Raw genomic sequence first — 14,329 nt, forward strand, 5'->3', positions numbered from 1 at the left:
CCGTCCCTCACTCCTCTGGCTGGGCTGGGCCCAACACTCCCAGCCCTGGGCCTCTGCATCCCACATTACGATGAGGTGACTGTACGTGATCTCCCTCCATCCACGGGACTGTGGCACCCACAGCCAGGTCTGTCTGTTCTGTGTGTCCCTAGCACGTGGCAGAGAGCAGGTTGAGGCTCCTTTGTGAACGAAGAACTCAGAAAGCCAAGGGAAACTGCACGCTCCCTAGCAGACCAGATGATGGTGTGTCAGCAAGGCCCTGAACACTGCTTATTTAATATTCTGTTTCTTCACATTAAGAAAAGTGAAGTTGTTCAGTTGTGTCTGACTCTGCGACCCCGTGGACTGTAGTCTGCCAGGCTCCTCCATCCATGGGATTCTTCAAGCAAGAATACCGGAGTGGGTTGCCATTTCCTTCTCCAGGGGATTTTCCTGACCCAGGGATCAAACCTGGGTCTCCTGCACTGCAGGCAGACGCTTTACCTTCTGAGACAACAGGGAAGCTCTCATATTAAGAAGCATTCGTTTAAAAATGCCTCTGGTCCAAGTAACTTTGGGAAATGAGGTACTAAATAAAGATAAACAGGAAGTGCTGGCGTTTTTTATGTCAGGAGCTGCTCTGCATCTTTGATAATACAGACATCTGTAGTGGATTTCCCTTGGGGGCGTGGCGGCAAAGCCAGCTTCCAGGAGCCCCCCATCTGTCTCCTGGAGCACACCCTACGAGGCCCTGCCCATGGAGTCCCCACAAAGGCAGGTGTCTACACGTGAGCTCAGAGGTAGCAGCGATCCCTGCAGAAAAACCTCTGTCCAGAAAACAAGTGTGTGCTCAGTCGTGCCTGACTCTTTTGTGACCCCATGGGTGGCAGCCTGCCAGACTTCTCTGTCCATGGAATTCTCCAGGCAAGAATACTGGAGCAGGTTGCCATTCCCTACTCCAGGGCATCTTCCTGACCCAGGAATCAAACATGGGTCTCTTGCATCCCTTGCACTGGCAGACTTTACCACTTTACCACTGTGCCACCTGGGAAGCCCCTGTCCAGAAAAAAAACTCTCCTTATCCCCAATCTAGAGAAGAGCTGTATTTGCAAGCTGCTGCCACTGTGTGACTGATTCGTTATGAGTGAAGAGCCAACCAGCTGACTCTCCTTCCTGTTCCTGTCCTGACTCCTTCCCCACATCCATGGCAGTCCTATCTCGGGACGGGGGAGACTAAATGCAAAGCCCACTCCTGCACCGGTACCCGGCTGGCCCAGGGCCCCTGAGGGAATGAACTACAGGGTATTTAAAAGTAGAATCTGGGACCTAATCCTAGTTTTGCCACTAAGCAATTTTAAATAATATTAAAGCATAGGTTTTTCTCCTTCAATTTGATTAACATTTTAGAAAGTATATATGAAAATACTAGGAAAACTTGAAATTTTACCTGAATATATCACACACCTAGTATAAAAGGATTTGTATTTAAAAAAAAAAACCCACAAATAATAATTTCATAAAATTTCTTAAATAAAACTAAGATTTAATAGTTGAAATTCTATTAGTCAAAGGATGAAACAGGCATGAGCCAAATGCCAACTGATGCATTTCCCAAACTAGTTTCAAAGCCTCTGCTAGACTCAACCGCCAGGCTGTTTTAAGTATTTTCACTTAACTGTTTCGTTTTTGTGTTGCAGTTTAGTCACTAAGCTGTGCCCAACTCTTTGTGACCCCATGGACTGTCTGTCCCACCAGGCTTGTCTGTCTAAAGAGTTTCCCAGCCAAGAATACTGGAGTGGGTTGCCAATTCCTCCTCCAGGGGATCTTCCAGGCCAAGGGAGCGAACCCATGTCTCCTGCGTTGCAGGCAGATTCTCTACCGCTGAGTCATCAGGGTAGCACGCTTTTTTTGGGGGGAGGGGGGAATCAGAGCCATCTTATTTTCAGTTTACCACAAATCATAAACTGATACTGAACTCAGTACCTTCCAACTGGGGAAATGTGGGGAAGGAGTGTGCTCGCATCCTCCCAGCTCACCCCGTGCGGCAGAGGGAGCCCTGGGCCGGGCAGCTGGGAGCCTGTGAGGTCTTCCCACAGGAGGCCTGCGCCTGCCGCCCCCTCAGCATCGTGAACTTCAGAGGAAATTAGGAAACGTTCGAGGGTACACAGAGAATCTCTAAGAAACTAGGCACAATGAGTTAGTTTGAACACACAGCCAGTTTTGGCTTATTTAAATGAAAAATGTAACATGCAAGTTTGCTGTAAATGGAGACAGATTAAACTGAAAAGCTTCTTACACACAGAATAAAAAAGTTCTAATGGGGGGAGTGGGGAGAGGGGGAATTGGGAAAAGGTGATCAAAAGTACAAACTTCAGTCACGAGATAAAGGAGTATTAGGGGTGTGATGTACAGTGTGAAGACTACAGTCAAAACTGCTGTATTACACACAGGAAAGCTGTTCAGAGGGTAAATCCTTAGAGTTCTCATCACAAAGAAAAAACAATATTTCTTCTTTTTCTGCTTTTTTTTAAAATTGTATCTATATAAGATAATGAACAGTAACTAGGTAAAAAATATCCTTATCACTTGGCAGGCCTTCTGACGACATCAGAAAGAACTGTCAACAACCAGAGATGAATGAGCGGAGGTTGTGAACACATTTCTCTGAAGGAAATGTATGAATGGCCAATAGGCACATGAAAAAAAATGCTCTACCATTGTTAGTCATCAGGAAAATGTCAATCAAAACCACAGTGAGATACCACTTCACACCCACAAGGATGACTACAATAAAGACTGACAGTAACAAGTACTGGCAAGGATGAGGAAAAAAATAGAACCCTCACAGACTGCTGGTGGGAATGGGGAATGGTGCCATCACTTTGGAAAACAGTCTAGTCGTTCCTCAAAATGTTAAAAAAACAAACAACCCTAATGTCCACCATCAGATTAAGGCAAATTGTGGTATGGGCTTCCCAGGTAGTTCAGTGGTAAAGAATCCACTGGCCAATGAAGGAGACATGGATTTGATCCCTGGGTCCAGAAGATCCCCTGGAGAAGGAAATGGCAACCCACTCCAGTATTCTTGCCTGGAGAATCCCATGGACAGAGGAACCTGGTGGACTACAGTCTATAATATCACAAAAGAGTGGGATTCAACTTAGCAACTAAACAACAAGCTGTGGTATATCCACAGAATGAAATATTACTCAGTCATGAAAACGAATAAAGCTCTTATACACGCTGCAACAAGGATTAGCCTTTAAAAACACGCTAAGGTCAAAGAGGCCGGTCACAAAAGAAAACACGTTGTGTGCTTCTATATATATATACACAATGTCCAGAACAGGCAAACCCATAGGCTGGGACATGAGAGGGTGGCGTTTCCTTTTGGAGTGACGAGGATGGTCCAGATTTAGATGGTGATAATGAGCACATTTGGTGACTACTAAAAACCCTGAACTGTGTATTTTTAAAAGGGTGAATTTTAGATACTTGTATTATATCTCAATTTAAGAAAAGGATCAGAAGTGAAGTCTTTGTCATTCTTTCCCTCTTTGTGACAATACATATTAAGTGAGAATGACTAAATAAGAAAAAAATTTTTTTGAAAAATAAAATCATGGAGCTTCTTCACTCATCAGTTCATAGCAAGTATTTAAAGCAGCTTATTCTTCCTTCATTGTATGCCAGGTGTCATCAAAGGTGGCTTAGAAATGACTGTTGTTAAGTCGGTTTAGAATGGGGCCTACTGTGGATAGAGTAATGTGTCTCCTTAAACTATCTACCCTGGGCAAGCTGATTGCACTGTCATGAACGTATTAGAAATCACCAGTTCTTGATCATCTTCAAGTCCATGTGAGCCTGAGCTATTCTTTCACAGCTGTGGATAGTCAGGACTTCCGTTTTACAAAGTCCCACCTCAGTGACCCAGCGACCCCGAAACTATGCTGCGGCTCTTCACCAACAGTGCCGAGTCTGGGTCACTGGGGGCCCGCCTCCCTCGGGAGGCAGACACACGCCTGGCTCTGCCAAGGCTCTGCCACGCAGTGTGCTCACAACCCAGGAGGGGCTCCGGCTGCAGGGAAAAAATGCCCGAACAGCACACGCTCCCTCAACAGGGGGAGGCTTGGAAGGCAGCTCTGAGGTCAGACACACACAACACTGCTGGAAGCCTCGTCTTCCTTCTGTGAATTAAAAAGGAACACGAGAAAGCAACTCACCTTCTTTAATGTAAATGTCAGTTGTTTGCTGCCAACCGTGGTGTCGGATACACTCAATGTTCCGTTTTTTGCTTCAAGTTTCAACCGGTCTTCAAGGGTTTTACTGCAGGAAATTTAAGAGAATGACACATTAATTAGGGTTATGTTTTGATTTCCCATTAGAAACAAGCTTTAATTAGAATCGATCACATGAAGAATGACCTTTTACACATGTGGTACAGACAGAAAATGGCATTTGTTTAACATAATCAATGGACAGAATTGCAGACACTCAAACCATCATTACCCAGACTCAGCAAATATGCAGTAGAAACAATGGCTGTCCTGAACACCCACTAATTAAGTGTTTTAAGTAGTGGTTCCACATATTTCAATGCTTGCTATTTATGTTACTAAATCACATTTCTGAAGCCAAAATGCAAAGGAGCCATATTTCTGAAGCATGTAATTTACGGTAACGGTCAGAGGCACTTAAGCTGCTAAAGCATTTTATATTAAATCCAGGCACTAGTTAGGTATGTGAGCATCTCAGCAACTCATTCACCTTCTGCACAGTAGTGAACACAAACAAAGCCTTCCGGGTCAAGCCACAGAGAAGTGCTGAGAACTCTAACTTTTCCTTCACTCGGTCTTAGCTTGTCGATCACACTCATTACCCACAGCACAAGCAACTTGACACATGAGATCGTCTGATGACATGGAGATAACAAAAGCAATCGCACTGGGGATAAGTTCTGACTTAGCCTGATTCAGGGCTACCTCTCCTTTCAACTTCTTACTTGACTTACTTTCTGACACAATTAACCCCCAATTCAAATTTCATTTCTTGTCATGTTTCTAAAGTCTCTTTCTATAATCTTTGTCCTTGTTATGGTTTGCTGTCCCTGGCAACTCACTGCATCTATAACAGTCAAGATGTTGATTCTGAATTTGAATTTAGTACCAGTTATATAACACTTCATTACATGTTCTTATAATAATGCTTTATTATAAAAGCAGATCAGTGTTAACTTGCTTTACAGAGAAACAGAACTAAGCCTAAAGACAGATATTTTTAGTAAGTTTAAATGTTAGCTCTAGCCCTTCTGCATGTGTGAGTGCTCATTCATGTCCAACTCTTTGCGACCCCATGGACTGGAGCCTGCCAGGTTCCTCTGTCCATGGGATTCTCCAGGTTAAGAATTCTGGAGTGGTTATGATTCATGTTGATGTATGGCAGAAACCAACACAATACTGTAAAGCAATTATTTTTCAATTAAAAAGAAAAAAAAATATTGGAGTAGGTTGCCATTTCCTCCTCCAGGGAATTTTCCTGACCCAGGGGTCGAACCTGCATCTCCTCTGGCAGGTGGATTTGGGAAGCCCTCTAGAAAAGGTTAAAGGTAAAAGGGTTAAACCCTCACATCACTGGGATGGAACTGGGAGAGGAGAGAAGAAGGAACCAAAAAGAATAAGGTTGTCTCTTCTATTCAGTTCCTTCCTCAAAAAAAAAAAAAAAAAAAAAAGTAAAAACACTTCCCTTTCCAATATTCCTTGCACCAACTTAAAACTGAATGCACCCTTTTTCAATTTAAAAGCTTGCCTGAATTTTAAAGAGAGTGGTGGTGGTGGTACATTGTATGAAATGGTCTCTTTCCTGAAATACGATCTTTGGGACTAATTAACGAGAACACAGCTCCACGAGACAAAGTGATGCTCCTTTGAAATTCTGAAAGCCAGTGTTTGATGTTCACAGCTTTGAAAGCTCTACCTCTAGTTTACGACTACTAGTTAGTACTAAATAACACCTTCCTTATATAATTTGAGACATAAGTGGTTAGCATAAAAGTGGCAACTCTTTTCTAAGCAATAATGCTATTAAGAAGCACTTTTAAAGTACTTTTCATCTTCAAAGTTCTTAACAGACTAACTAATTAATCCTTTCAACATCCCTGAGACATACAGATGGCAAAAAGGGAGGTAAGATATTCTATGACTTGCCCCAGGCCACAGAAGGATTCAAGTCTAAAACCAGGATTCCAATTTAAGAATTTCTGGTTTCCAGGCATGTGTCAGACTATGCTTGATTTATAAATTTTGTTCAGGAAATGTGTCCATTAAGAATTCTAAATGACAAGCTTCCACATGACAAACTGAGTGAAATGAACGTTTGATTTCGCCTTTTCTTTTTTTTTAAAACCAGAATTCAAAAGTAAAGTGCAAACCGACTCCAGCATACGTGTGACTCATGTCAGCCTCAGCAAATGCCTTTGGTTGTTCATCTCATTTTTGTTCTTTCTTTTCAGAGCTATAAACGCTGAGATTTTGAAGCCAACAGGAATTCTGAATAACCATGGAGCCACTGAGACAAGGTGGTACACAGAAAACACTAATTTGGGAAGAAAAAGACTTTTCAAGTAAATTGTGGGAAATTACTACTCTTCTCAGGATGACCTAGCTCCTCCATAACAGGGCAGAGCAGCTCTGGTCTCCTCTCCGGGTACCTGGCCGTGCGCTTGTAGAGACTTGTCCTGTCTCGGCTCCCTAGAGAGACCGAGCTTTGGAAGGAGCCGTGGCAAAGGATCAGACGCGGGGGCCAAGGGCAGAGGCTTCTGCAGTAAAGCAAGTCCCACTCCCCTCCCTTCAAAGTCGGCCTGCGGAATGCGGCTGCGAACCAGCAGTCCCTGAGCCTGCTGCCCACGTGTGAATTCAGTCAGAGACGATGGGAGACATGGCCAGACCCCTGCAGACTGTCTACTATGAACAAAGAAGAAATCGCAGGAGCCCCGGTGCTTGTCCTTCTCACACTCACCCAGGACGGCTGGCCCTCCCAGTCCCGCTCCACCCCTGTTCAGGCGTTAAGTCGGCGGGCCTCTGGCTATTTTGTAATTGATGGTCAAATCAAGAATTTCAGGAGAAAAAAAAAGAAAGCTTTTTTCATGAGATGACTGCAGGGACTGCTAAGATACAACACGGGCTATAGAAGGTGGAAAGTGAGAGAAGTACTCAGCACAGGATGGAGCGGACACAAGGTCAAGAACCTACATGATCAGTACGGCTGTATTAGAAGAAAGAGGAGTGGGCATAAACTCCAGGGGGAAATACTAAGGTATTTATTAGATGCTCCAGGAGAGCTGAATGATTTACTTCTTTGAGGCTCTAAAGCACACATGCGCTGATATTTAATTAAAAATAATGCTCCTTCTTGGAGTTAAAATCATTTTGTGAGGAAACGGAGGGAGAGAGTGGAAGACATCCATAAAGGCACAGAGAAGAGGTAAACTGACGGAAAATAAAGGAATCACCCCTTCCTAGTCTGCATTAAAGGGGATAGGAAGAGAGTAATGAATTCACAGATAAATGGTGAATTTTAAGTACTTTGTTTTAAACATGTAACTTTGTAACACATAAAGGTTACTGAAACTCTGAGTGCTTCAAGTTTGCACACATTGCTTCAAAGCTTCTACTGCAGCAGATATAAGTTCAGGCAACCACCACCTGTAGCTCAACCTGCTGCTCAGTTAAAATCTGAGAAGGTTCTACTGCTGTTGCCAGTGTGGGGGAGAAAGGCACATGAGGCCTTTCTGGAGGACGACCTGGCCACAATGATCACACACACCTATTCTGACCCAGCAAGCTCCATCGTCAGGTAATATGGTCTTCAGAAATTCTTGCACGTGGTACATATTTATAATAGTGAAAATGGAGGAGAAAACCAAGAAACAACCTAAACACTCAAAATTAGGTATTATGGCCCATCCACCTTATGAAATACTTATGCAGCCATAAGGCAAACCTCCATGCACTTACAAAGAAAACATTTCAAAACTTGTTTTTCAATGAAGATTAGTGCTATCCACAACTGTACAAGTGAGTGTGTGCATACCTGGGAGTGACCAGGAGGTCACCCAGGACCTCAGGGTGGGAGTGTCGGGGGAGAGAAGACTATTACCTTTCATCCTACGTTTGTGTTTCAGCGATAGCATGCTTGTGATAATAAAGACACATACACAGTGATGATAACATGCTTGTGTATCAGTGGAGTACTGATTACTGGAGTAATAAAACATTCTCTTTTAAAAAAAGAGGAAGTTTGAAACGGAACTTCTTTCAGAATTAGACTTTTAGTTCTTATCCACTATCAGTGAGAAGGAAATTAGCTGGCGAGGAAAAGCTGGCCACAGTTGTTTAATTCAAAGAGGATAAGGTTGCAGACATGATAAGCAGCTCACCACGAGATACCAAAGTACCTGATGAAGATGAGTTCCTTGAAGGCAGAAAATCTCTTCCCAGAGAGTTGGACACAATTTAGTGACTGAACAACAACTACAACGACCACAGCGCAGGTGCTTTAAAGAATGTTTTCATGAATTGAGCTGAAAGGGCCTCCCGACATGTAGCATTTATCACCTAAGAAGAGGAGCTATCCTCTGCTACTGAAATCTGGAAAGCTATCTTAAGGACTCTTTCTCGCAGGTTCACCTACAGACACCCCCAGCACGTACATCAAGTGCCCCAGACTGAGGCTACCCTGGTAACTGAAGGGGGTCACATGCCCTGATTCCCAACAGAGGCCAGCGTGAACATCCTCTCTTTCTACCTAGAAAGAGAGTCACTTCCACCCATCCTGACTTCTCTCCTTGGTTTCTGAAGATGGACCTCTCTTTAACTGGTGGCTCTTGGCCCTATTCGCTCCTGACTGCTCACCCGGTACAACCCACCAATTCAGTACAGTCATTTCGTCACTCTGCCCTTTCCATGGTTAATTCCTCTCTGCATACTAATAAGACACCTCTCAAGCCTAAAAACCCTCTCCTGACAAGCTATTGGCCTTGGTTCCTTCCTTTCACTGCCAATATCTTGAAGGAACCATCTATGCTAATTGTTCACAATGTTCTTTTTTCTCCCATTTCTTTCTTGATCTTGACACTCTTCCCATGGCCATGCCTCCATGTTGGGGACCCCCCCTGCACCCGGCATCAGTACCACGCCCTTCTCTGTGACATTCTCTCCAAGCATGGCTCTTTCCAGTTCCTCCCACCTTTTGGGCAACTCCTTAGTACTGTTTACTGCCCACCTTCTCCTTCACCAGCCCTCTAAATCAGACCTCTCAGCCCCGGGCTAGCAATATATTCCTGACACCTCTAAAACCGTATGTATTACTTTGCATGCACTTGTATGCTCTTAGAGAAGTGCATGGTTTCCACCACAGACTTAAGAAAAACATTTGTTGTTCCTAAGGGCTTTATTCTGAGCCCTCGTTTCCCTGTACACACTTCTGCAAAGTCTTTTTATGCCAGGGTCTCAACCCCACAGGGAGGCTGGTAGCTCTTAAACCAGCGTCTCTGGCTTAGCTCCTACATTCCCATTTGTCAGCCGAACATGACCAGGAGGACACATGGGTCTTGGGGACTCAATGTGCTGAACACCCAGCTCCATATGTTGAGTCTTAAATTTATTTTTCATTCTGTATCCTTTATCTCAGTGGCAACACTTTTCATTTCAATATTGCACCGACTCCTTTGGTATTAAATTAGTAATCAAACGGTGTTGCAGTGTGTGTCTTATTCTTAGACACGCTCAGGAATCATCTGGTTCCACGTCTGTCTGCTCCTCTCCACCCCATGTCAGGCTTTCATCACTTGCCCCTGGGACTGCTTTATTACGATTGGCTAGCTGATCTCATGGGCCCAGTTTCTCCCTGCATTTTATCTCTAAAACTGCAGTATTTCACTAGCAGTTTCTGGGAAATAGGGCTTTGTTACACCTATGCTTTTATTTTCTTCAACAAACATGTACTGCTTTTACTGTTAAATATTTACATAATTGGGAGGAGGGACTGAAGAGATCTGATCATGATAATCTTAGCCCCGGTCTCCCCTGGCTCACCCGTATCTCAGCCAGGGCCAGGGCCAGGGCCTCACGCGCCTGCCTCCCCGGCTCCCGGGCTGTGCTCCAGGCTGTGCTCCCTGCCGTGTGCTCTGTGCTCTCACCCCACGACCACAGCTCTTCCCTCGCCTCCACAGCCGTCCTGTTCATACGGCCCCTTCGGCCAAGAAAGCCAGCTTTCCCACCCTGCTCTCTGTGTTCACCCTTTTTCTTTCAAAAGACCAGTTTCAATACGACCTCTAATTAAGACTTCAGTGACCCTCTAAAAATCCACCCCCTTTCTTCCTCGCACACGTTCCCAGGGCCTCTGGACAGCTCACAGAGCCCCGGTGAGAACGGCGGTGCTTCCGGCATGTGAGCCGGGCCCTTCCTTCCCACCCCCGGGGCCCAGGACGGCACTCTGCTCACCCGAGGCACCAGACGACTGTCTGACTGATGGATGGGTGGGTGGAGAGGTTGACAGGGGGATGAATAAACTCAGAAGGAAAGCACAGCACACTGGAAGGCACATAAGAATGTGCTGACAGACATATGTATTTATCTGAAGCTCTTGTTACCAGGCTAAGCAACGGAGAGAACTCGCTCTGGTTTTAAAAACTGAAATGGTTTTAAAGCTGAGCAAGTCCAAGTGAACTTTGAAACATAATCCATTTGACTCCGATGCTGCATTTTGCTGATTGCCTTGTGGTAACTCCAAGAATAAACATAAGGAGTCACTTTAGCTCTCTGAAGGATAATGGTGCAATGCTTCATTAAATAATATTAGAACATTACAAGTTCAGGATTTGCCAAAATAATCCAGTCAAGACTAGAATTCAACAAGCAGTGTGCGCCCAAATGCCAGCAAACTGCGGGCTATTCCTACCAAAGGGTGGTTACTTTAAGCAACAGGACTTTTAAGCCTGTGTAAGGATTATCGCTCATACAGCTCCTCTTCTCAAAACAACTAACTTATTGACACTTAACTTAGTAAGAATGCGTAACTGCAGTGTATTAGCTTGGCTATCATTATTCATTAAATACTAAATGTACATCCCTTTTGTCCTGACAAGGGATCAGTGCATAGAAGATCCACACCCTCACAAGGATTTATCAAGTGCCTACTCCGGTCAAGATACAGATTCAGGAGCTTGAGGTAAAGTAAATAACCCAAGACAAAAACAGCAGATCATCTAACAAAGAAATTCACTCCATAGAAACAGAATACTGAAAACAAGCAGTCTTCCCTCTGCTTCTGACTAGGACTCCAGGTAAAAATCTACGAATGACAGCTACATAAAAAGTGGAGTTGCACACACTGCTGATGGAGACAAAAGTGAAGCAGTCTTTCTGGAAGAAAGTTTGGCAGTTTCTCAGAAGGTTAGACATAACATTACCATGTGACCAGCAGTTCCACTCCTAGGTATGCAGCCAGGAGAAGTGAAAGCACATGTCCACGCAAACACACATACAAATGTTCACAGCAGCACTGACAAGTGGACACACCACGCATACCCATCAACTGATCTACGGACAAATAAAATGCGGCATTACTGACAACCTGGAATAAAACTGAATGGACTACCGACACATGCAACAACATGGATGAACATGAAAAACATCATTCCAAGTAAAAGCAGTGGGACAAAAAGCCACATATATGATTACATCCACATGAAACGTCACAACAGACAAACCTGTAGAGCTAGAGAACAGATCAATGTTTGCCTGGAGGTAAGATGAGGTGGAGTAAATGGGAGTGAATATTGACGGACGGGGTAAGGAATTCTGCTTGTGGGGCTGTGATGAAAATGTTCTAAAACTGACTCTGGTGGTGGCTGCCCAACTCTCTGTGACTATACCAAAAACCAATGAACTATATACTTTAAGTATGTGACTGTCTGTTATGTAAATTATATTTAAAGAAACTTGTTAACCAAAAAAAAGTGAGGTTGGTAGGTTAAGAAAATCTCTTCATGAGATATTAAACCTATCATTAGATTGTTTGTCTACCAACCTATCTTCTGTTAGGCAGAGCCAGAATTTCTAGATGATCCTGTATCTAAGTTGAAGGATTCCCTCAACATTTCGTGTCTCAGACATTTGCTAGAAACTGGCAAAATAAAGATGAACAGGCATCTCTCCATTCCAGAAATAATTCAGTCTATCTATCATTGTCCTCCCCACCTTTCCCCTCTTCTTCTGTCTGAAAAAGCACAATTTTCAAACCAGGAAGCTGGGGGTTAGAAAAGTACAGGGCATAGAACTGGTACAGCCCCCATCTGACGCCTCGCCTGCCTTGCTTGGCTCCCCCTGCCCTTTTCCCTTGGCCCTCCAGACCTTTAGGCTCTTCTTACAAGACTGTCTACTCTATCACATCCAGATCCTGTATATCAACACGTGGCCAAGAAACTCTCAAAGCAGAGAATTTCATGTGACTCTCATGTGACTTACAAACACTGGGGGCTTAAGTACCTAACTCCTTACTTAGACACCTGACAACTGAGACTGTTCAAATAATATCATTTCTTTTAAAGGAAGACTTTTATTTATTTTTACTGTGGTAAAATATTTAACCATAAAACTTACCATTTTAACCACTCTTCAGTGAACATTCACACTGTGGTGCAACCATTATCACTATCCATTTCTACAACTTTCTCATCATTCCAAATGGAAACACCGTAGCTCATTAAGTGGTGTCTCCCCAGCCTCCAACCCTGGCAACCACCATTCCACTTTCTGTCCCTGTGTACTCACCTATTCCAGAATACCACTCTTTCTGATCTCTTTGTTTTCCTATATAAAGCTAAAAAAAATTCCTGGCAAATTTTCCAAGTGACTTTTTACTCAGATAAACTATGATGAGAGTAAACACAACTGAAATATTTTAAAAATAACTTTTTGTGAAAGAAGCTGTTACCTCTTTAATTGCCACCATCATTTTTAAGAGTGTGGGTTTTGCGGAATCAAAGTGCTCTAATGTACGTATTTACCAATACTCTTGGGGTCACACCCTGCATCTTACTCTATGTAAACTATGCCTCAAAAGGTTGTTCAGAATCACCACAGTAAGGACCAGTGTTATGTCCCCTCTGGCCTCGAGCTGCTACTGTCACATGAACTACAAAGATCAATATGACCCCTTGAGGGCACAGGGCCAGCCAGGAAGAGCAAGGCTGGACATCGAGCAAGCCAGCACCGGGGGCACCATTACTCACTTCATCAGCTTCTGTTTTGTGGCTGAATCTTTGAAGCTTCTGAATTCCTCGCCAGCTTTGATCTCATAGAACTGTGGCTTGAGGACCGTCTGCTGATCCTCCCGCAGCTGTTCCTGCCTCTTCACTTTTTCCTCCTGTCGGAGAAGTCGGCGCTGTTTCCTGACCTCTGCGACCCAGTCTTTTTCATCATCTGAACTCTCAGAACTTTCTGCATCACTTGGTTTTCCTTCTGGTTCTTCCTCCTCTTCCTGAAAATAAAAATAGTAAGAAGCAGCTCCTTTCCCTCTGCCAAAAATACCAACCTGTTATTTCCTTTTAAATAGCATTAACCTATCAGAATCTGTGACATTGCGTGCATTGGGAAAAAACGTCTTTAATAAAAGAGGGTATATTCCTAAGCTGAAGGTCAAACAAATTACAGCTTTATTCAATGACTCTTCTAACTTATACAGAAAACTAAATATTACGCAAATTCTAAATGATAAACAGTACGTTACTTTTCCATGAAGTTCCTGTTGCTCTAAGAGTCTCAGTTTCTTCTTCCTTTTTTCACTAATTTTGGAAACAAGTGGGTTCAAAAGTCTAAATTCTTCACTCTCTTCGTCTACTTGGAAGTCAGGGTTCTCAAACATAACTTTAAATCGATCATCGGTGAGAATATTAGGAAGGCTCTGTAAGAAAAAGAATGTCAAAACTGAAAGTTAATATTAGAATAAAATCTGCCCAGAAAGATGGCTTAAAAACATCTTACTCAACAATTTATTAAAAAGCTACATAAGGCACAATTTACTAAATTATTATGACATTGTTAAAGAACCAGTTTCCAGGCCTTCCTTCTTGCTTATTTCTTATCCACAATCAAATCCTATTAACCTATTTCACAGCAAATATATATTACTTGGCTGCTGCACACAAAGAGCTAAGAATGAGTCTTTTGCGCTAACTTTATGCTTAATACGTTGGAAAGATTTTTTTTTAGTTAACATTTTTTGATGTAAAAACATTTCTCAAGGAAATACATGGTTTTGAAACATGGCTTTTAAGCATGACTACTATGCT

General features: G+C 43.3%; 1 protein-coding gene across 1 annotated transcript in view; it reads right to left on the bottom strand.

Moving 5' to 3' along the window:
• Positions 1-14,329, bottom strand: part of NOL10 (nucleolar protein 10) — an 85,722-nt gene that overhangs the window by 2,406 nt on the left and 68,987 nt on the right. The window contains exons 18-20 of the mRNA XM_061154813.1: positions 13,768-13,941; positions 13,271-13,518; positions 4,203-4,305 (exon numbers count right to left, since the gene is read on the bottom strand). Coding sequence (XP_061010796.1) covers positions 4,203-4,305; positions 13,271-13,518; positions 13,768-13,941 — 525 coding nt within the window. The remainder of the gene's footprint in view (positions 1-4,202; positions 4,306-13,270; positions 13,519-13,767; positions 13,942-14,329) is intronic.

Source organism: Dama dama, chromosome 11, assembly GCF_033118175.1.
Source record: "Dama dama isolate Ldn47 chromosome 11, ASM3311817v1, whole genome shotgun sequence".
NCBI classification, from domain to species: domain Eukaryota; kingdom Metazoa; phylum Chordata; class Mammalia; order Artiodactyla; family Cervidae; genus Dama; species Dama dama.